This window comes from Polypterus senegalus, chromosome 5 (genome assembly GCF_016835505.1).
Source record: "Polypterus senegalus isolate Bchr_013 chromosome 5, ASM1683550v1, whole genome shotgun sequence".
NCBI lineage: Eukaryota > Metazoa > Chordata > Cladistia > Polypteriformes > Polypteridae > Polypterus > Polypterus senegalus.
This window is the reverse complement of record NC_053158.1, coordinates 106,983,623-107,007,405: the sequence shown is the minus strand read 5'-3', so window position 1 is coordinate 107,007,405 and position 23,783 is coordinate 106,983,623. Positions and strand designations below refer to the sequence as shown.

General features: G+C 39.1%; 1 protein-coding gene across 1 annotated transcript in view; it reads left to right on the top strand.

Moving 5' to 3' along the window:
* LOC120529420 overlaps positions 1 to 23,783 on the top strand; it is a 67,019-nt gene that overhangs the window by 18,832 nt on the left and 24,404 nt on the right. Inside the window, exons 2-4 of the mRNA XM_039753202.1 lie at positions 4,904 to 4,997; positions 7,162 to 7,329; positions 23,180 to 23,311. Of these exons, the coding sequence (XP_039609136.1) occupies positions 4,904 to 4,997; positions 7,162 to 7,329; positions 23,180 to 23,311 (394 nt within the window). The remainder of the gene's footprint in view (positions 1 to 4,903; positions 4,998 to 7,161; positions 7,330 to 23,179; positions 23,312 to 23,783) is intronic.

Here is a 23,783-nt window from a genome sequence, read left to right as displayed (position 1 = left end):
ACAAAATAAACTACGTGATTAAAGTGGAAATGTCGAGATTGAAGTTGACATTTCGTGCTTTTTCCTCACCGTGTGCCTTTTTTCTCTGTACCCTAATAAGCTTTCATATGACACCCAGACAGTGGGCTACAACTCGGCTTTTCACGGCGACTTTGATATGTGACTTCTTTTTTATTTCCGGCAATGTGCGATTTTATGAACATGAGCTTTCAAGATTCTCCAACACGCTATGTCACTTGATCAACTTCCTTTTGTTGACTATACCACAGTTTATTTGAACAAATAGTATGTTTTTCCTTTGCCTCCACTTGGTATTCGCTGAAATTCTTATATTTTCCCCGTGCTTTTCCCATTGTCTTTTCACAGAAGGCTGCGCTTAAGGGCGATTTATATTGATTTGCATATTCAAATAGGCGTAATTCTGGGAGGATTTAGGGCGTTACAAAATGCGCGTGCACGAGCGTTAGTTTTCACGCTGATAGGGATTTATGTAGCGGAAGAACGTGGAAGTTGGAGTACGCACAGATTCCTGCATCTGGATTTTTCTGTGCGTAAGCACACTTCGCTTTGTGCTTACGCCATGTTATAGTGAGAGTTCTACGCACGGTGTCATACATGAGGCCCCTGCTTTGTAAATTGAGGTTGACTACTTGTGTATTGGACCCCATCCCTACCACACTTCTCAAATCCTGCCTTCATACCATAATCCCGACTGTTACAATAATAATAATAAACACATCCCTTCACACCAGCCACTTTTAAAATCGCTTCTGTGACCCCAATGTTAAAGACTGGTCTTGATGCTGACAATCTTAACAATTTTTGGCCTATTTTTCACTTAACTTTCTCAGTCAAAAGTTTTTGAGTGTGCTGTAGCCTCCCAAGTCACCAATTACATAACGTCTAATTTATTAATGGAAGCCATTCGGTCTGGTTTAAGAGCGCAGCACAGCTCTGCTTCGGGTAACCAATGATTTGCTTAGGGCAACAGACTCTGGACAAACCAGCATATTAATTTTGTTAGACCTCACTGTGGTATTTGACACTGTCAGTCATGACATTCTACTGTCCAGAAAGGAGAACATTCTGGGTTTCTCTAGCACTGCCCTGCAGTGGTTTAAGTCCTGTTTGACTGATAGGCAAGAGTTTATTAATCTTAGAAACAGCAGATTCAGCTCAACTATGCCTCCCCTTGGCCATGATATCTGTAGTTTTGGACTGAGTTATTTTTACGCAGGTGATACTCAACTCTATTTCAATTTTAAAAGTGAAACTTCATCACAGCTTTCTCAGCTCACAACTTGCCTCAGAGAAATTAAAACCTGGATGGAGCAGAACTCCTCATTTTTGAGGACCCGAGTGGACCCGAGTTGCTGGACCAGGCCAAGGAGATGCCCACATAACACCTGGATGCAGCAGATATATAATTTATCTATGGGTCATTTCTAGAGGGTGCAACTGGACCACGTGTCTGCCTTGGGGGTTGCCAACCCGGATCCTGAGCTGTTTCATCGTGTGGTGGGTGTGGGTGTGGCAACACGGTGTACCAGTGCATATGCCCCAACCTGACCTGACTTGACCTGAATGGTAGATAAAAAATCTACACATTTGTTGTGTGTTGTATTTGTTTTTCTTTCAGGGTTATTTGCACTCAATACATGGTTTCTTGATATTGTGAGGGAAGAAGAAAGAGAGGTCAAAGTTAGCGATAGCTCGCCATCTCGCCTTGGTGAGTCATTGCATACCATGATTAAGCCTGTGAAGGAGTCCCCTGCTGCACATGCGTGACAGTATAAACAATAATAAATTCTCTGCCAATTGTTTACACACATAAGAACTTAAACTTCATTCTGGATTCTAAATACATGTGCAATGATCGAATGCATTTCTCTAACCTTGTCATTGTGGCATTCTCTATCCTACACTTCACACATTCAACAATTGTATGCATTTCTCAGTGTTTGTTGTTCCTGCATTGTGTGTTCTGCATTTGATGATAACATGCATTTCTCCATGTCTATTATTTCTGCATTCTGCATCCCATTCTTGACGTTCAGCAAATGGCGCTGCACTTGTACGTCTTCTTCCTATTATGGTGTTCTTTGTTACATCATTGGCCTTAGCAGATGTTGCGGGTGTTCTTTTTTGTTCTGCCATGTCACTTCATTTACTGATCCCATGCCATATTAAACCCTCAAACAGAAAACAATTGCACCTCAGATTTTTTGAATTACTAGTATATATTGTGTCCAAAGCTTTCAGTCAAAAGAGAGAACAAAGTTCTAGCCCCAGTATCTCACAAGTGATTGCATGAGAGACAGATAAAACCATAGTAACTACCTTAATAAAAGGACAAGTCTCTGTATATCTGTGTGTCAAGTTTCTGAGTCTCTTTCATTCCAACAGATGATGCACCATCTACATTTGCATTAATAAAATGCATTGCATTTGTCATTCCAAAAGATGACACAACACAATCATTAACAATGCTTTTACAAATCCCATGGCATATGCATAATGGGAAATAAGAGAGACCTATGCATTGCATTTATCATTCCATTAGATGGTGTATTAGAGGCATTTGTAGTAGCGCATTTTATACTGGCGACATGGTGATGCAGTTGTAGTGCTGCTGCCTTGAAGTAAAGAGACCAGGGTTCACATCAAGGTGTTTACATGTTCTCTCCGTGTCTATGTGGGTTTCCACCAGGTGATCCGGTTTCCTATCACTGTCCAGAAACATGCAGGCTAGGTGAATTGGCAACACTACATTGATTATAGTGCATGTGTATGTTTTCCCTACAATGGATTGGCACCTTGTCCGGGGTTTGTTCCTGCCTTGCACCTTCTGCTGACTGGGACAGGCTTCAGCCCATGACCCTGGTCTGGAGTAAGTGGGTTAGAAAATTACATTACATTTTATCATTGCAAATTTTTGTGATGCTCCAACTGTTTGAATGACAAATGTAATGCATTGAATTACTACATACATTACAAAATATATTCCAATAGATGGTGTCCTTGGGGGTAGTACAGCCAGTTTTATATAAATTGATATATACTGCGTTTGTATATGAAGAAATGCTATTTAATAAGCAGGCCATTTATATGAGTACTTAGTTTATTAAATACACAGGCCATAGGGATCTTCACTGCTGCTATATTGGGGTTTAATGCAATGGAGTATAAAATCCTGGGGGATAACAATCCCCCATACCTTCTGCTGGCCCCCAGGCTCCTGTGAGCTCCATTTCTCAGAAAATATATTTAAAGTGCTGTTACTTTTGGGTTTGTAGCCTACCATCTTAGAAGGATGAGTCTCAATTTCCTCTTGCTGGTATTGTTTCCCCATCTAGGCGTTATGGAGGGCCAGACTTTGAATATGATATTAATCTAAGACAACTGGAGAGGTTCTTCTCCTTTATGATGTCTGTTAAGATCTCCCTACGTTTTTACCCCCTATCAGCCTGCTCCAGGTCTAGTTGCACTTTGGCTAGATGGCCATCTGTATTCATCAGTTTATTTTTTGGTTTCCTTCAGTCTGTTGTGTCCAACAAAGCAAGAACCAGCCATTGATGGTGAGCTTGTCCACCACAGGACTCAATCATACACCAATTAAAGACTCAAATCAACCAGACATGACTGAGATTGGGAATGTAGGCCATATCCAACATATATGGACAAAATGCATGATGGATGTGGGGAGAAAATAGAAATGTGGCTTGGCCAGAACTGGGGAACCGTGTTACATTCCTCTTGTTAATGTATTTGTTGAACTAAAGCAAATTTGAAAAATGTACATTAGGTATGCATTTGTGGGTTAGACCAAGAGTTAAGTATGAATAGGATTGAAGGTGTCATAAAGCAATTTGACCAGCTGATGGCACCAAAACATTACTTTGTGCCTATAAAGCATTGTGCTGTTGTCACTCGCGTCTGCCTTTCAAAGCTGAGTGACAGAATCTTGTCAACCAATTCTTTCCAAAAAATGTAATTTCAAAAATGAACCGGAATTAAGCAAAATGTGCGATTAGTATTTCTACTTATGTATGGATGTTTACTTTATACAGTGCTGTTAAAGGCACTTTATAAGTCTAGAGCTATACGGAGAACTTATTAATAACAGTCCAGTACGTGTGTGTGACATACTCAGAGCCACTCAGTGAGCCACTGGGAGATGCTAAACTGGTAGAACTGAATACACACTACACTGCTGGGCACATTTTAAAATGCAATAGATATTTGTATTGTATATTTAACAAATTGTGAATTAATTAATCCCAAATATGCACGTTTCGGTTTAATCATGATAAATGTAATTTTTTTTAGATCTTATGTAACAACTGGATGCTGCTATGTAAAGCATTTAGATTTGTATTTTTTTATTGGTAAGCCATCCTGTTCTAGTTGTTGGATTCATAGTTAGCTGAATGTTGCAGCTGTTCCTATAAATCCTGAGGCTTACAACAGACCCCGTCCTTCTTTGTTGCAGGAAAGTCCACTTGATCCTGCAGATTTCTACCTCTTTTCTTCTTACCTCATTCTGATTGACAGATACCATTTATTTATTAACTTTAGGGGGATATATAATTTCCCTGCTAGCTTTCCAGGGGCATGTGAGCTCCTGGTGTCCATTATATTTGTCAAAATAGACATTTTTGAGAGCATTTCGAGGTGTTTTTGGGCTTTTCCGTAAAGACTGGAGTTAGAAATCCACAATTATGTATGCACTTCATACATGCATTAGTCACCAAGTATTTTCGTTTTGAATTGGGAGCCATGTGCTGGATCGCATTTAAGGAACTTGTCTCCTAGAAAATGAGGCTTTTACAGCTTTTGTTACTTTGTCAATATCTGCTGTTTTTGATAAATGCACTAAAAGCTGTTGCGTCCTCAATTTCAGATGCTTTCATCTCGTATTGCACTCCGAGGATTTCGACTGCTTGCCTGGAGAGGCCTGTCGTCATCAGCCCATACACACGCAACACAGGAGAAAGGTGAGTGTGTGGTAATAGCAGCCATTTACGGCCTTCATGGCAACCAAGGTTGTTCATGGGGATTATTTTGATCTACCAGATCTGTGATTGTGGATAATGCTAGTGCCCTTAATTCCTTAAAAATCAATTGCACACTGTGCAAAGGAGACCAGTTTGGGTCCATCCAATCGAGTCTGTTCCAGGCCTGTGTGTTAGTTCATGTGGTTTTCTTTGATATGGAGTTCAATGTGTTCTCAATTTGCACTCGTTCACATACTGAAGCTGAAGCACAGAATTAGAAAAATACAAATGACTACTATGTGCTCTATAATGTCAGTGGCTGCAAGTTCAGCTTTGACTCCTTTTGACCTTGAAATGGAATAAATGGGTAGCACAGTGATTAGTGCTGCGGCATCACAGCTCTGGGATATCAGGTTCAAATCCCAGCGCAGTCACTCATGTTGAGTTTGCATATTCTCCCCATGTCTTCATGGACATGCAGATTGTCTACTGGCCCACTGTATACAGTATGTAGAAATATGCCCAGTTAAGGACTGGTGGCTCAGCCAGGGTTGGGTCCTGCCTATCACCCAGTACTAACGGAATAGCCTAAAACTGCCTCCATGACCCTTAACTAAATTAGAGTGTGATAGAACATGGATGTAACAGGAAGGACGAGCGTAACGAGGCTGAGTGAAGAGCCCACTGCTACGTAAGAGGCGTCATTGCCGTTAGAAGCCTCAGCTGATTACTTCACCAAAAGGAGTTCTTCTCTCCCAGGGCTGGAATGTCGCTCTGAGTGAATTCTTGGATGATGGAAAGCCAGGCACAGAGACACAATCAGTAGGTTAAATAAAACCTCCAATCCTGTGTAACACAAGTTTTCAGCTCTTTAACAAACATAGGAATGCAACGCATCTGACAAATGAGAGCAGGCCGTTCAGTCCCCCATGCTTGCTTATTAGGTAACAGCTATGCTTTCCCAATATTAAACTTTTTAAAACTTATGAAGTTATTTGCTTCAACTACAGGATCTGCTTTTGAGACCGGTTAACCTTCATATCCCTACTATAATGTGCGACAGTGTCTGTTGGCTGACCAGTGGCCTATTGCTATTGATGTCATAGAGGTGGAGGGTCTTTTTATCCTTTGTGGTACAAATCTCCTGAGTAAGATTGTCATGCACCCCTTGGATAACTTAGGCTGTCATCACACCTTTCATTCTTCATCACTCTGAAGAACCCATGAAAGTTCTTCTAGGGTTCTACTGTATGTTTGTCAATCCTGAGATGGTTGTGCACATATTAAGGGGGTTCAAATTCAAATCTGAAGTCTTTTGTGTTTCATAACATTGAAACCTCCTTCCTGCCATTCTTGTTTTCTTCTTACTGATCCCTGGATGAACTTATTTCTGAGCTCAATAAGAAATCATGGTGGATCTGTGGTTGGTTGAATAACTCTTGGTGATGCTTGAATGTTCTCCCTGTACCAGTGAGGGTGTTCTTTGGCTACTTTGTTATTCCTATCAATCTGGCCATCATCGTGTGCTGGTGACTTTAGATTGGCACTGCATAAGTGTTTATGAGTGTGGTGTCCCATCCAGAGTTGGTTGCTACCTTACACTCATTGCTTCCACAATGGGGTACAGAAGAAGATTCAGAAGATGGATGGATTGATAGATCTGTTTAATCCTTTCTCCTGAGTTTGAGTGGGGCACTTTTTCCATCTAATGGCTTTCCAGATCTGGTTTTGGGACATGTAGGTTTGAAAAGCAGTTTAATGGGTTTATAAATTTCAGTGAAGTCTTCTGCTGGCTTTTCCTGTACACTACAATATCAGTAAATCACTTAGTGCCCTGTATTTTGTAGTTATTGTCAAACCACTTGTTTCAGTTCACTGTTGAATTACCAGTTAATATTACCTGTATGTCTATGGAGATATGGGGGGAATTGGAGCACCCGGAGGAAACCCTTAGATAGACACAGGCAAAATGTCCATGTGGACAACAATTGTGAGCAAGATGGAAACTTAAGATGCTGGATTGGTGACGCAGCAGTGCCAGCCAATGTACTCTTCTTGTCACCCCTTAAAATGTATGTGATTTACCCTAACACTATTTTCTAGCCTGAACCAGACTTGTCTGTGTCCTCCTAGTGACTGTTGTCTACTTTGTTTCCTCCACCAGGTGTTGCTACCCCTGTACTCGACTGCTCACAGCCCCAGTACATCGATCGTCCAGATATTCCACTGCCTGACATCACATGCATCACAAAATACAATTTGGAGCAACTAAAACTGAAGGAGAAAGAGAGTGGCCCATGGAGCCAGCTGACTAAAGATGAGAAGCTTGCATGTAAATTCTTCTTCTTCTTCATCCAATTATTTTTCTCTAATATATAAATGATTTTCTTCAATAAGGGCTTCCCAAATGTCTGGCAAGTATTAGTGTTTAATGGAATACCTGTCTTGTCCATGACTAACAGAATGTAAATCCCGAATGGCAGGTTTCAGGCTCTTCAGAAAGGCTGCTGTTGTAGGGGAGAATAAACGAATTCCATCAGGAGGCCCAGCAATGGGGTTAGCAATTTGAAAGAAACAAAAAAGGCATTAAAGAAAGGGATGGGGCGAGAGCTGTGGTGCGCACAAACCATCGTTCCAAAATAAATAGGAGTGCCTGTTGGCGGTGAGCATTTTACTTGCATTAATATAATGGGTGATATAAGAGGGGCTTCCAGGTTAACAAGAGGACTGAACTTATTGTTCACTTAAAATTATGTTTAAAAAGTAAAATGTTTATAACTGTGTCATCATCATGATTGTTGTTTTCCATAGGCAGGTTTGGACTCGGTGTTCGTCATGATTGTCCTGACTAATATGAACCCTAAGCCACTCTCAATCCATAGTGAGAGAGTGACCGTGTGGCTCCTGGACGTTCTGAACACTTTGACACAACAGTAGGTTGATGCTGGGTTCTCAAGGCCGAGGATGTAGGTAGTGTGTCAGTTAGGCCAAAGAGTAGACTCTATGCAACTTTAGTTCACCATGGTCGTTTCCTGCTGATCTTTTCCTTGCTCATTTACATTTATCTATGTTGACTTACTTAGGATGCCCTCTTAAATAGTAATGAAACTGAAAATTTGATTTTGGGTTGGTGACCATTGTTTTGTGTACACTCCCTTTTTGGAAGATATCTCTTCCTACTCAAGGGCCAAGACCCTATAAACAGTCACTTAGTTTGTGTATGCCAAAAGCTGGCCCTGTGTGCTGCTGTGTATCCTTTATGTCTGGGGTTGGATCCTCCCTTGAGTTCAGTTATACTGGGATGGGCTCCATCTTAAAACAAAATGGAGGGAATGTATGGGTAAGTTGATGATTGTTTTGTCTTGGTAGAGTTCTATATTAATCTACTTTATCCTTTTGTATTCTTTAACGTGTAGCCTTTATCGGAATGCCTCAAATCCCATAGACTTACCACTGTTTATAAGGTACTATACTTTATAACTTCTCCCCACCTTCCCTTCTACATCTATAGCCTCAGGTAATTACACAGAGTAAAGGACAAGCTGGAGTTAAGTTACAACTTTAATGTACTATCAATAATATTTGTAAAATAATAACAATAAGCAAAGTACAGTTGAATATTGGCAACCATACAACTTGATAAATTCTGATGTGTAGTTTCAGGCCACACACAGACTTGTTAGTTACTTAAAATGTCTCAAGTTAAGTCATCATTTTTAATCAGCTTTTTTTAGAACAGGCCACACTCCTGTCACTATATGGCTGGCTGTCGACTTGTGCTTTTCAGTGTGGTCTTCTTTTCAGTTCATGGTGTGTGAGATGCTCCTTCATTGTGATTGTGTAAGAGAGATAGGGAGGGGTAAAGCAACCAAATTTATACATTCACTGTTCAAATTCTACAGCCAATAGGGTGTTGTGGTACTGAATGGCTTCTGACTCAAACCAATCCCAAACAGCCAGGTTTAGACCAATAGAATTCAGGTCCAACACAATGGGTTTCACTTCTGCCCCAATACTATTTCTTAAGGTGAAGCTTGCCAGTTAGGTAGATTCACCTCCACACAGGGGTTAGTTGAGAAGGTCCTGCAGGGAATCACTTGCCAAATTAGTTTTAGGCACTTCTGCCAACCCTGTCATAAAATTCACTTCTTGAGCCAATCCTAAACATTTGTGGAAGGGGGAGGGGGTTTGTTAGACATTAAAGCATATCAATGAAATAAAACACTAATTACATTTGCTTTGTCTGACTTACAAATAAAGACATACAAAATATTTATCAATAATGGTGGAAGAAGATAAGGGGATGATTGAATGCGTGGAAGGTTAGGTGTGTAGACAAATGGATGGACGAATGAGTGGTTTGAATTTGTATGGCTAGCTAGAAGGATAGAGTGAGAAATGGGTGGGTGGTAAAAAGGTTGGGTGGAGAGATAAATGGATAAAATGCTCTTTTTATATGATAATGAGGATTTTCTTTGCTCAATTTCTCCACTGTATAGGATTAAAGTTTCCCTCCAAGTTTGCCATGCTCTGCTAAACATAAAGTTTATCGCCATATGGGTGCAAGGGCTTTTTTTCCCATGGGAAGAAGGCAAAGTCCGTCAATCTCTGTGTTCTGAACTTGTTTAACTCGTTACCAATCTTCATTAGGATTATATTTGATGTGGCTACTGGCTTATCACTGATAGTAGCCACTAGAAAATTAGATACCGTATATACTCATGTACAAGTTGGGTCTTGAAACCCGAAAAATAGATCATAAAATCAAACCCCGATTTATACGCCCGTTCAAAAATGCGACATTTAAGTTTTTTTTTTTTTACATCTTCTTGCTTCCTCCAATGTCGCAGCAGTTTCTCAGACACATCGAATTTTGTTGCAGCAGCCGAGTTACCAATTTCTTTCGCCACTTTAACGACTTTTAATATTAAAACCAGCTTCATATTTTCTTCTGATTGAACACTCCATCATAGATAAGGGATGCTCTTACAATAAAGGTGTATGAGGGTGTGACAAAAATCACAAAATAGTGCAAACATCACTTCGAAATAGTTTGGGTATTACCGTGTGGTCATGTAGGCACAATACATAGAAAAAAAGGCAGTGTGCTCCATGGTTCCTCTCTCAGGTGGGCGTTAGTATATCATAATCTCTTCAACTAATAGCATGAGTTTTCTGCATTCGACTTATACAACTGACAGTATTAAATACTGTAAATTATTCGGTAAAATCAAGCCCCGACTTATCCGTGGGAGAATTTAAGCGCGAGTATATATGCTAAATGGATTTGAAATAGATTCTAATCTTACTGATGGTCTGCACTCTACACAAACTCAGATTCCAGCTCGTCTCATCTGAAATGGGCTGAAAAGGGGGTGGCAAAGACAATCTGAAGGCTACTTTATGTCTGCAACATCTGGAAATGTAAATAAATAAAAGTGGGGTATATTCAATTCTCCTGTAATCAACTACTTGCATGGCAACTATGAGTGCCTAAATGGCGCTGTTTCACTCTACCAAAGTGTTGTTTGTCTGAAGAGAGGGTGACGAGAATAAAAGCAAGGCGAAAAGGATTCAGAACTGGCCTGTCATCCATTGTAATGGGCAATGTTTGATCACTTTTCAATAAGATGGATGAACTGTGTGCAGTTATAGTGGGTCATGGCACACCTAACACTGTTTTAATGCTGGATAGTTAGTCAAGCAGACCCATAGCAGTGTGGAAAAAAAGACAGGAAGGTGACTGGTCATCTAATATGAAATGATGTAAAATTTAGCATATTACAGTACAGTTTGTAACTCAGACACTGACATTCTGGCTATCTGAGTTTGTTCACGTTTCATTATCCTTATTAATGTTTTAATTTCTCCCTCTTTAACTGGTAACTCAGCAATGAGCATGATTCATTCTGTTACCAACACTTTAATGATGATTCATTCTAACCCTGCAGTTATAATATATGGTGACTTCAACCACGTGAATTTGGAAGGAACGATGACACACATCAATCAGTTTGTCTACTTGAGGGAATAGCAGACTAGACTTCCTCTATTCAAATGTTAAAGACACTTTTAAGTGTAAACTACTGGCAACTTTGGGGAGATCTGACCACAATCTGGTTCAACTTACTCCCAGTTAAAAGTTTGTTATTAGATGGCGATCCATTATCACTATGATAGTGAGGAAGTGGAGCCTGGAGACTGAACTGTCTCTGAAAGACTGTTTCAAAATGACAGACTGGGAAATTATGTGTGAGTCATATTGGGATGACATTGAGAGGACTCAGTCACTGCATCACAGACTATATTAACTTTTGTGCTGACACTGTGATTCCCCCGAAGACAGTGTGTTGCTTTCTGAACAACAAACCCTGGATTACTAAGGAGCTAAAAGGTCTAAAAATGAGAAAAAGGAAGCATTTGAATCTGGGGGCAAATAGGCTTTGAAAGCAAGTGTTGAAGAAACACCTGAGTAAAGGAAAGGAAAATTACAAAGCTAAATAGAAAAAAACGCACTCAGAATAACATGAAAAATGTCTGGAATAGACTGGGCATAATTACTGGACTCAAGTAATCCAGGGCTCAGAAGGGGATGTGGACAAAGCTAACATCTGAACCAATTTATTAGAGTTTTCCCTCTCACTGCCGCCTTCTTTCAATGACCAATCCCTCTACAGCATCCCTAATACAATTCCTTCCACCTCTGGAAAGGCCAGTCACAAGTCCACCTCTGACCATCATTATGGCTGTCCATAACTGAATAGCAAGTGAGGATGCTACACACAGAACAGCTGCAGGACTAGATGGAGTCAGTCCTTGAGTTCTTAAGGCTTGTGCTGACCAACTTTGTGGTTTCCTCTGTCATCCGTTCAGTCTTTCTCTAAAGCACCAGAAAATGCTGCTGTTGCTGCTGTGGAAAACATCCTGCATTGTTCTCGTTTCAAAGAAGGCAGGCGCCTAATGACAACAAACCACTCATGTCTCAAATCATGAAGACCTTTGAGAGGTTCTGGACTATGCAAGTTCTCCTGTGGCAGACCACATGGACCCACTACAGTTTCAAGTCAAATCAAGTGAGGTTAAGTGGCTTTATTATAATTGATTCGACTTGATTTGACTTGAAACTTATCATACCATTAATGTTTTGGTATCACACACTTTTGAAGTATACAGTGGCATGAAAAAACATTCTCCAGGAATATACATGAATGCAGAGCAAGTGCAAAACAGGAAATGAACTATATAATAAACTAGCAAAATACCCACGCTTTGCAGCAGCGAAGTACTGCCTTAAAATTTTTATTAAGAAGAAAATTAAACCTTTTTAAACTGAGGGAAAATATACCAATAATTATTTGTTATTGATCTCTTTGTATACCACATTGTGAGTTCGGCCCTCTGGTTGTAATATGACCAAGCTGTGCGCTGAGCTTACTCTTGAGCATGTAACGTACAGTTGGCCATGTGAACAGTAATCTTGTTTCAAATCTCACAGCTTGGATTGCTGCTGTCATAATCGGTTTGAGTTTCATGGTTTGTTTCAATTCCGACAGTATTTGAAGGACTTGTGTTGAAGAGACTTTCGGCATCTGACAAGTGTTGTAAGCATACAACCAGTTTCATCGATAACTTCACATCCAGCTTTTGAGAGTTTAAACATTCATAAACATCAAAGTGTCCACTACTGAAATCGTCACCTGTGAGTCTAAGATGTTTAAGAGGCATTGGCAGTTGTCGAAAGGTGTAAAATATTTGGCCATTTCGGTACACTTGAAAGCAACAACCGAACAATTCAGCGGCAGCCATCAACTCACATGCAGATCCATAGGTGAAGGGCTTAAGCATTTCACTCTTCTAGTGCTCCTGTGTAGTATAATTATCTCCTGTACCGTCATCAGTCCACACCTTGAACCTGTCCCAGTCATTCAATACATAAGACACAATGTTCCTCCGGATATCAAGAGTGAGCCTGATATGGCCGTGCAATATGTAACAAAGAGAATATAAAAGGTAGGTGCCATCTCCGGGCATGGAAACCACTCGGTAAGTGACAGTTCTTTGATTGATGGTGATCACCTCGATAGACATGTTAATGTGGGTACAGTTGGAATGATAAAAAAAATGGGTACCTGAATAATGTAAAGTAAGTCTAAAATACCTACACAATAACTATAATCGCAATAAATGAACAATAAAACAGCAGGGAAGCTGTGGATTAAATTAAAAGGCTGTAGTTATAAGCAGGGAGACGTGAATCCCATGGCGTAGCAAGGAAGGGAATGTAGAGACTGGAGCGACGGACAGCCTTATATAGGCAGGCAGCCAACAACGTGGGAGGCATTGGGATGGGGGACCCAACGCCGCCTCACACGGTGACCGAGCTGCAGGCTATGAACGTATATATGTACATAAGTAAGAATCAGTTAGCGTTGGGAACCCGCGTACCAAATTTCTTGAAGATAGGCCCATAAGTAAGAAAGACCATTGAAAAGTTCAATATGGCGGCCGACAGTGACATCATACCACTCAAATAAGTACATACATTGGTTTCGGTTAGCGCAGGGAAGCCAGCTACCAAATTGCGTGAAGATGGGGCCATAAATAAGAAAGTTTAACATGGCGGACGTTGTCGACCGTTATGACCATTACGCGTACAATTTCAAAATGAAACCTGCTTAACTTTTGTAAGTAACGTGTAAGGAATAAGCCTGCCATATTTCAGCCTTCTACCTACACAGGAATTTGGAGAATTAGTGATGAGTGAGTGAGTCAGTGAGTCAGTGAGTCAGTCAGTCAGTCAGTGAGTGAGTGGGTGAGTGAGTGAGTGAGGGCTTTGCCTTTTATTAGTATAGATACATAAATAACAGGTAAGTGAATGAATAATAATTTAGAATAGGCAGTAATAAATAAATAAATAATAACAGCACCAAATAATGAAACAACAACAGTACTAACATGTTTAGCAAATGCACTGCATTTTGTACTGTTTTAAAAATTTTTAATACTTTTGTCTATTGGCAAAAAACTGGAGAGGAAAGTGCAATTTTCTGTCTCCTCCACAAGGCTTAATCTCACCTGGACAAAGCTGGCAGCACTGTGAGGATTATGTTTTTTGATTTCTCCATTGCCTTTAGTACCATCCAGCTACCCCTGTTAAGGGGTAAAACGCAGAGTATGTAGGTAGATGAGCCAATGGTGCCAATGAATGATATCAATAGAGCTAATGGATAATGGACTATCTGTCAGGCAGACCGCAATTTGTGAGACCCAAGAACTGTGTTTCTGATACGGATGTGAGCAACACTGGAGCACCACAAGGAATAGTCCAGTTTGCTCTTCACTCTGTATGCCTCCAACTATAACGTAACATCAGGTCATGTCACTTGCAGGAATTCTCAGATGGTTCTGCACTTATTTGGTATATTGATAAAGGGGATGAGGCAGAATACAGGAGTCAGGTGGAGAACTTTGTTTCGTGATTAAGAAAGAATTGTCAGTAACTTAACAGAAGAAGAACTAAGGAACTGGTTATTGAATTTCACCACATAAAGAGAATCTATGTGCAGGTTACTATTCAGGAAGTGCATGTAGCGGGGGTGCATTCCTACAAGTACTTGGGGGTCTACAACAATGACAGTGTTGGACTGGTCTCATAAGAGAGAGTGCAGAGCAGGGTCTTTTAACCTTAGGACACTGCATTCCTTTATAGTGGGTAATGACATCCTTCGCATCTTCTATAACTCTATGATGGCCAGTGTGATGTTCTATACTGTGGTGTCCGGGGCTGGTAACATCTCTTCAAGATAGGACCACTGAATTAACAAGCTAATTAAAAGGGAAAGATCAGTTATAGGGCACATTCTGGAGCCCCTGCAGGTTGTAGTGAAGGAGAGAATTAAATCAAAACTGAGTGCCATAATGAACAATGCTACACATCCTCTCTCTGACACACTAACACTAAGGATTTTAAGCCAATGAATTATTCAGCAGAAATGCATCAAGAAATGGGGCTCCTTTATACCAACAGCTATATGTCTGTGTAATGCCTCATTGTGAATGTCTATCTATCTATCTATCTATCTATCTATCTATCTATCTATCTATCTATCTATCTATCTATCTATCTATCTATCTATCTATCTATCTATCTATCTATCTATCTAATGAGTCAGATTTCCATAGGACATCAAATGCCCACAGCCCAGACTGACTAGGGCAAAACAGAGCCTTTGCAGGTAATAAAATAAGGGACAACCTTCTCTGGTCATTTATGTTATTTGCTAAAAGAAACTCTTTTGGCTGCTGAGGTTTAATCAGATTTGAAGGTGAGGCACATGTCTGTGCACTAAGCTGAGATCACAATGGTGCAAGGAGTTTGCAGGAGATTTTCTCATGGTGGTGTTTCTTTCTAGTAGGTGAGTTACTCATATATAACACATTAATTTAGTTGTGATTTTTTTGTTTTTATTATTTCAGAGGTGTAAAATTAAGTGACGGTATGAAAACGTTATTGAATAATGAAGTTTTCAGATCTGAGAAGATCCATTGAATGTGCTAAGATCAATTAAGATACAAAACTTTACATAATAGGCAGGCAATTTGTAGTAAGAATGGATGACCAGTATGGTGGGTACATTTAAAATCATTGTATTTCTATGAAATTATGTTTAAACTGATTCTGAAATCTTTTGGACTTAGTGATAGACTGCAGAAGACTGTAATCGTGTTGTCCTCTGAATGAAATTTGTATGTGGGCCTCTATTTAAGATTTATTGGTTTTCCTAACACAGTCACTGACTCTCCACTTTATTTACTAAGGTCTTAACTTTGTCATCCAGTAGATGGCGGCAGTGATGTGCTATTTTGCATTCCTAATGTGCACTCAGGCATGCCCTCCCACTCTCCACTGCCCCCACATCCAGCTGCAGTAGGAAGTTCAGGAGTTCATCAGGCTGTCCCACTTTTTCACATATCGGCAAATGAATACAGCTACTAAAAAATGACATCAACCTGTAAGTGATATTGCCCAGCTAAATGCCCAATTGTGCTACAGGGACGGCAAGGAAGTCATAACTGGCTTTTTATGAAAAAAAATATCTGCCACAGGCTCAGGAGATCTTATATGCAGATAGCACTTTCTTTTTTGTATGCACATTCACCCCATGGAAGGCATAATGTGCTTAGATGTGGCCTCATGACAGTCCGATCCAACATGCTTTTGTTGTTCATCTGAGACTGAACATTCACTCCTTGTGTGCATGTTTTTGCTTTCCAAGTCCTCTTATTTTCCTTCCACAACCCAAAATATGTACAAATTAGGTTAACTGGCAACAACATACTCACCCCGTGTAAGTACAAGTGTGCTAATGAGCCATGTGATGATGGACACCCCGTCTTACACCCCAATATGACCTCAATAGCCACCTTGGATCGGGTTAAGTGTCTTTGAGAATGTCCGCAACTCACCTGCCACACCTCGATGAATGTTTTGAATGGTGGCCACTCTCATAGCTTAATATTTAAATGCTCTGATTGTCACAGCGCTTCCAAATTCTGAATATGTGATAATACAGATGACTATGACTGTTCAGATACTTCCCAAATCAAGTAAATACAATTAGACACTTTTAAGCTTGTTTAAGCCAACTTTGAGACACTGGTGACTTATAATTGGCTCTATGTAGGGGTGTGGATGAGGCTGTAAATGTAGTGAGCTGCTGCTTCATCCAGAGCTGGCTCTGGCCCTCATGGCTCAAGTGATTTTAAACATAAATGTATGGATAAATAGATATTATTCACTTGTACTAATGACACTGACTAAAACTGAAATATTTACTTGCCCAATACATTTACCAACATTTCATAATTGTGGATTTTGAACAGAGACTGAATTTTCACATATGCTAATAATTGACACAGGGAGAATAATAGGAGCATTGAGTAAATGAGGAACAGAAATAAGATCGGACACAGCTGCTTCAATGCATTTCTGGCTTTTGAGATAATTAAGCAATTTACATGCATAAGGTCATGTATGAAAATGCAGGATAGGCCCAGCTGCTCACTGTACTGGCTACCAAACAAGCGACCTCAGAGGACTTTGAGAGAGGGATGACATATGCAGCAGTCGCTGTGTGACAAAGACTGTTCAACTGTTTCATGTAGCCCCGTCGATAAGGTGATGCTGGTGCAGAAGTGGGAAAGAGAAGATTCATCTGCTAGAGGCAAATGTCCACATTTACCTTATCATGCTGATTCTGATTGCTTCCAAATATGTGAAACTCATTGGATTTTGGTGAAAATGTCTCAAACCACCATAGTACCCAATGTTTATGAGATCTATGACAGGCTGCTTTGTATTAATTGTTGAATTCCTATTCATTTTCAATTACTCATTTTTGATTTGAGTTTAAACATATTGTATTTTTTGTTCAAGGATGTGGCTTAATTTGTGCATCACCCTGGCCATTGGACCTTACTCTTATTCTATGTTAATTAATGTTGACTTATTTTATTTTTCTTACTGTGTCTTTTATTTTTCTATTCTTCATTATGTAAAGCACTTTGAGCTACTTTTTGTATGAAAATATGCTATATAAATAAATGTTGTTGTTGTTATCATGGCAAGTGAACCGATCCGTGGTGTAGCAAGGAAACAAAATCTTTAATAAATTGTTGCACTGCACTGACTAACAATATTTAGAAAGCAAGCTCTGCCTCTTAGATCCAGCAAAGTGAAGAGCATCAGCAGGACAAAAACATGCAGGGATCTACTGTATGTTTACCTGCATCTCTACATCACAACATACAGTATGTGAAAAGTATACATTCAAGTTGTGGCGAAGGTGCATGCAGACGCTGAGGCCACATTCAGACTGTGTAATTTGAACATCGCAGACATTGGATTTTTTTTCACCAGTTCCAACTTGGGCATCATAACTTGGTAGTGTAAAAGCAATCTAAAAGACAAAAGTCCTTAGGCCTTATCTAAGATGCAAGGATAAAAAAGACAAGCAATTCTGAATCAGACAGGAAGAGGCAGTTTCACTAAGAACCATCTGTCAAAAAGTAAAGTGGCGTAAAGAACCCAGGTAGTGGTCAGCTGAGTGGAGAAAAGCCATCTAAATAAATGACTCCTACCTGTGTTTCAATCTCAACATATGGATGAGTGCATTCACAATGAAATTCAAAGGTCTACAAGCCGTATTTTGTTTTTATTTTTCATACTATGAAACTTCCTAATGTCACTTACGTTGAGTTAGACTCATTGTTTCATGAAGCTTGTCTATCCTGATGGTGTTAGAATCATCCAGGATGTCATTTTCCTTTGGTGTAGTTTAAGAGTTCTGGTGTGTTGTACAAAATCCAACATGTGAGCCTTATGGTAGCTTGTTGATCTGCGAGAACGTGTGATTTAAAGGGCTCAGTTGCAGGCATTTTCTTTCATTTTGCTATATATTTTGGTTTCTTTCTTGTTATTAAATGCATACCTGTCCACAGAAGTTATTTACTTTATTTATTAACTAGTTTTGATTTAGTTTTGTTACTCACTTTTTGCTGCTGATACTTTCACACTGTTGATGTTGCAGTAACTTTTTAAAAGATCAGAACCATAAAAGAGAAGCTGTCAGCTTTATTTCTGATCTTTTTATCAAAATTGCTAGATGCCTTCAACTTGTTTATGTTTTTTCAAGGTTTACTGTTGTCTTGTTTGTCTCTTCTGCTTGTTTTTCTCTTAACCCCTTAGTCCCACTTAAGATTTCCTTTCATTTTTCGTGGTTCTGGTTTCTTTCTGGTGTGGTCTTAGTTTGTTCTTTGAAACAATTGTGTTACAGTTTTGCCGGTGCTTCTTCTCAGAATTTAGTTGCTTTTTCCTCTGTTTGTTTATTCTGTTTTATATTTTTTTTATAAATGATTTTTCTTTTTTGCTGTTTTGTTAGTTATGATTCTCATTGTGTGGCAGCACAGTGGGGCAATGATTACATCTTGCCTGAAGAAGGGGCCTGAGTTGCCTCGAAAGCTTGCATATTGTAATCTTTTTAGTTAGCCAATAAAAGGTGTCATTTTGTATAGATTAACACTGCAAATAAAATAAAAAGGTCCAGCTCAGGCGTGTTGTGTTTATTTTAGAATTACATTAAAGAAATACTGTAAAAGAAATTGTATAGTATGATATGAAAACATTCTCTTATGATCCACATAAATATTTGGATTTTTTTTTTCAATTAGAGGTAGTATTCATCATTTTTTCCAGAAGGTGGATTATGATATCCCTTGAGCAGAATCAATCTTCATGTAAGTGGTGTGACATTAGATATCAAATTAGATTTTTCATAGACAACTACCCCAAATATTACTGTTAAAACATTATGAGTAATTTTAGATCCAAGACTTTCTGAATGATTTACAGAAATTTGTGCCCAATATAGTTTGAATGTAGAACATTCTTAAAACATGTGACCTGGTGATTCAGGGATTTGGCTCCACTGGGGATATTCCAACACAGTCACAAGTCTGTCTGGGAGATTTATTTATAGTTATAGCAAAATTGTTATCTATTTAAGATGAATGGTTATCTACTTACTGAAGCACCCCAGTATATAACTTAATACAACTTTTCCTGCATGATTACCAATCATGATTTGGTTGGCATCTGATTTTATGCAGTTTTACAATTTGTAAGCATGTGCTTTATTTGTCACCTACTAACACACAATTCAACTACTACTGTTCTTAGGAGAGCAGATGTATATAAGGTATTTTGTTTGACATATGCATGTTAAATTGGTTGTATTGACATGAGAGTATCATTGTTGTATTCTCCTAATGAAGACAAATAAAATGATATAAAGATGTATACAGTGGAACCTCGGTTCACAACCATAATTCATTCCAAAACTCTGGTCGTAAACCGATCTGGTCGTGAACCGAAGCAATTTCCCCCATAGGATTGTATGTAAATACAATGAATCTGTTCCAGACCATATGAAATGTATGTAAATATATATATTTAAGTTTTTAAGCACAAATATAGTTAATTATACCATAGAATGCACAGCATAATAGTAAACTGAGAAAACTAACACTGCAATAGTTTGCGCTATAATGCTACCAACCGCTTGCTAAAAACTCTTTTTTTAATGAGTTTTAAGCACAGGGAAAAAAGGAACATTTGAAAAAATCCGTAATTTAATAAACCACCAAGAAAAGTAAAATTGCAACAATGCATGCTACGAACCAATTGCTGTAAACAGAAATGAAATCAAGCCCAGTGCATTCTTTAACTGCCTTCCTACCTTATGTGTCCAGCTCTCTCTCTCACGCTGCCTGTGTGTGTGTGTGTCTCTCTCTCACGCTGCCTGTGTGTGTGTGTGTCTCTCTCTCACGCTGCCTGTGTGTGTCTCTCTCTTGTGTGTGTCTCTCACGCTGCCTGTGTGTGTGTGTCTCTCTCTTGTGTGTGTCGTGCTCTCTCGCTCTCTGTCTCTTGCTCGCTGCACAGGAAATGCACAGGGAGAGACTGAACACGTACAAACCGAAAGGGAAACTGGCTTGTTCGTATGCCGAGTGTGTGGTTGTGAACCGATGCAAAAGTTTGGTGAACTTTTTGGTCGTAAACCGATTTGTACGTGAACCGAGACGTTCGTAAACCGAGGTTCCACTGTATTATATAATGTACAGATCTGAAGAAATATGAGTGTTGCAAGAAAGCATCACATGAAAACATTGCACGATTTTGCTAATCTTTTTGTATATATAGAATATATTTGCTAATATACACAGAGATGCTCTGAGAAAGATAGAGGCTTTGGAAAGATGTTCATTTTGACAATTTCAATTCTCCTATCTTAATTAAGATCAAGGGAGGAACATCTATTAACATCTTGTTTAATATTTTACATTAAATCATCAAACGTTTGTTTTAATCTATACTTCTTTATTGTCATAATTAAAGAGTTAATTTGCTAAATCATATTAATAATTCTCAGGTAATTAAACTGTTCTGGTACAATCAGATAAAGTGACCTAGTGAGGCCTAGCACACTGCAATTTAAATGACTTTTGAAAACATAACTTTTTTGAAATTCACCTAGCAAATTTAATGTAAATGGCACAAAGTAGGCCTTCAGTTCAAATCTTTTACACTTGAACTCAACAACCTCAAAGATTGAGAATATCTGCAGTCTATAAGGATTGCTGACAACCCCGCATGCATTTTGATAGATTGTTAATTTTGTTATAGTGAAAATTAAGGCAAACTCTATTATATCTATAAAGAATGAAGTGTTTGGGTATCTGTCTTACATCACTTCTGGATACTGGAAAACAAATGTATTTAAAATGTGTAATCTTTTTACACCACCAGCAGTATATTTTTCCCAAACCTAACACTGCATACGGAGTAACGGCATTTCTTTACCTACCGGCCCAGAGCTGTGCAAATTTTCTTAAGCCTACCTGTGGGAAACCAGCAGACCATCCATGGGGTATACTCCTGACTGCATTATCCAGGTTTGAAACATTCCAGAATCCAAAAAGTCATTAAAAAAATGTATTGAAATCAAGGAATTTTAAGATAAATATTTTAATTGTATTAATAGCACAAGTGTCGAACTCCAGTCCTGGAGGGCCACAGTGGCTGCAAGTTTTCATTCTAACCATCTTCATCATTAGTGCGCCGTTTTTGCTGCTAATTAACTTATTTTGTCTTAGTTTTAAATTGACTTGACTCAGGCCCCTTAGTTTCTCTTTCTCCTTAATTAGCAGCCAAACAATAATGAGACAGAAAACAAGCCACCACATGACCAACTCACCTATGCCCATCACACAATATCTCAAAATAAAGAAAGGCAATGGTATCGATAAGGTTGATCTCTCAGATCACCAAAACATTTTGACTGTGTCCTTAGAAATTGGAAATGTCTGCTATGGCAGAATGAGAGCAGCAACAAGCCATGGAATTAAATAACAGGTTTAATTAACAGCAAGAACCGGCTTTTCATTAAGAGATTGGTTGGAGTGAAATTGGTTGGAGTTTGAAACCCCAGTTTAGCTGGTCATCTGTTTGCTTGTTTCACATCTCATTTCTGTTTGGCTGTCATTTATTGAAGAAAGGAGGACTGGATCCATAAAAATGAAGGCTATTAAAATCAAATTCTATTAAAAGAAGTTAATTAGCAGTGAAAACTGGTCACTGATTAGGAGAAGAGTTAGAATGTAAACCTGCAGCTATTGCGGCCCCCCAGGCCCAGAGTTCGACGCCCCTGTTAATAGGATTGTGGAAATGTGCGAAGATGGCTTTTAGTGGCTTAAAGAGATTATTCACACTGTCATGTTAATTTTAGACTGCATCTTTAATCAAATGCTGTTTGGCTGCATTTTTTAAATTTCAGAATTGGTATACGATTTTTAATTCTGCAACTTGTAATGCTCCTTGGGATTTAGAACTTGATGCAAAGGAGACTTGCCAGCAGTTAAGGAGCATTTTTACTGCTTCATTATCTGGCTGCATCAGGCCAAAAAATCAGGAACCAACCCCGGATGTGGTGGAAGGGCACACTCATTCATGCACACAGCCGCTCTCACCCATATGAGGCCAATTCAGTGTCGTCGGTCTTAGTACAGGCATTTATTAATGGACATTGCTTTGTATGTTGTAGGCACACGTTACGCTGCCTAACTTTGCTGATACTACGCCATTGACCATATCTACATCCCTGTCAGTTTTTGTAGCACTTTTTCTACATCCAGATCACTTCTTCTCCCTTTATGTTCACTCATGTCTTTTTCATCACTGAAGTTTTTTAATTCACTCACACAGATCTGACATACTGGGAAAAGGATTCAAAGAGTATGGAGTAATAATGAAGAAATGGCAAAGTCATATTAAGAAGACAGGATTGCAGAACCTTCAAGACAGTAACTGAGGACACAATGTGTACATGTATTTTGAGTACATGGAATGCACTATAATGGAATATCCAACTGATCTTGGTGAAGCCAGAGATAATAAGTGGAGCTTTGTCGTTTAAAGATGAGATGATTTCTTTTGACAAACGAGGTGGTTCTTCAATCTGGAAGGAGCTAAAAGAGAAAAGAAGTGAGACAGTGAACATCCCAGATCTGAATGAGTAAAGATGAATAATGAATTTCTTTTTTTTTTTCTTTGTATTTTCTGCTTTTAGTGTATCGGCTGAACTTCCAGAAAACCTATGCAGAGATGAGACAGAGATCCAATGAATGGAAAACTGTGCTGGGAGTGGTCCTCTGGTTCGCTGGGCTTACTGGATTGTTTTATTGGTGGGGCCTTGCCTATGGTAATTTCAGTGTATACTTTCCTAAAACTGAGTTTGTTTGTGTAGTTTCATTGCCTTTGTCACACCTCGATGACACAGTTGCATCCTTTTGTCACATATCAACAACAGCAACAGTGTATAAACATGTGAACATGGCTATACAAGACATACTGCACCTCTTTATTTGTGACAGTGGCTTTCCTCTTACTCTGCTGCTGCACACATGAAAATAGCTTTTCGTTTTGCTTTCAAAACAATAATTTATTGAATTTACTGTACCCTTAATTCCCATGCATGCTCTGTGGCATGTAGGTTTGATCTTTTTTATACTGTTCTACATTGGTCCCTCCATTTTTGAAGCTGGTTATCTCATAAATAGTAGCAACAGTAAGCTAATCTTACACTGTCAGGTGGATCCAACTATGGATGAGATACCATTGTCCATATGTTTTGTGTTCCAGAACAGATTTGTACTTCTTGGTCCTTTGCTTCT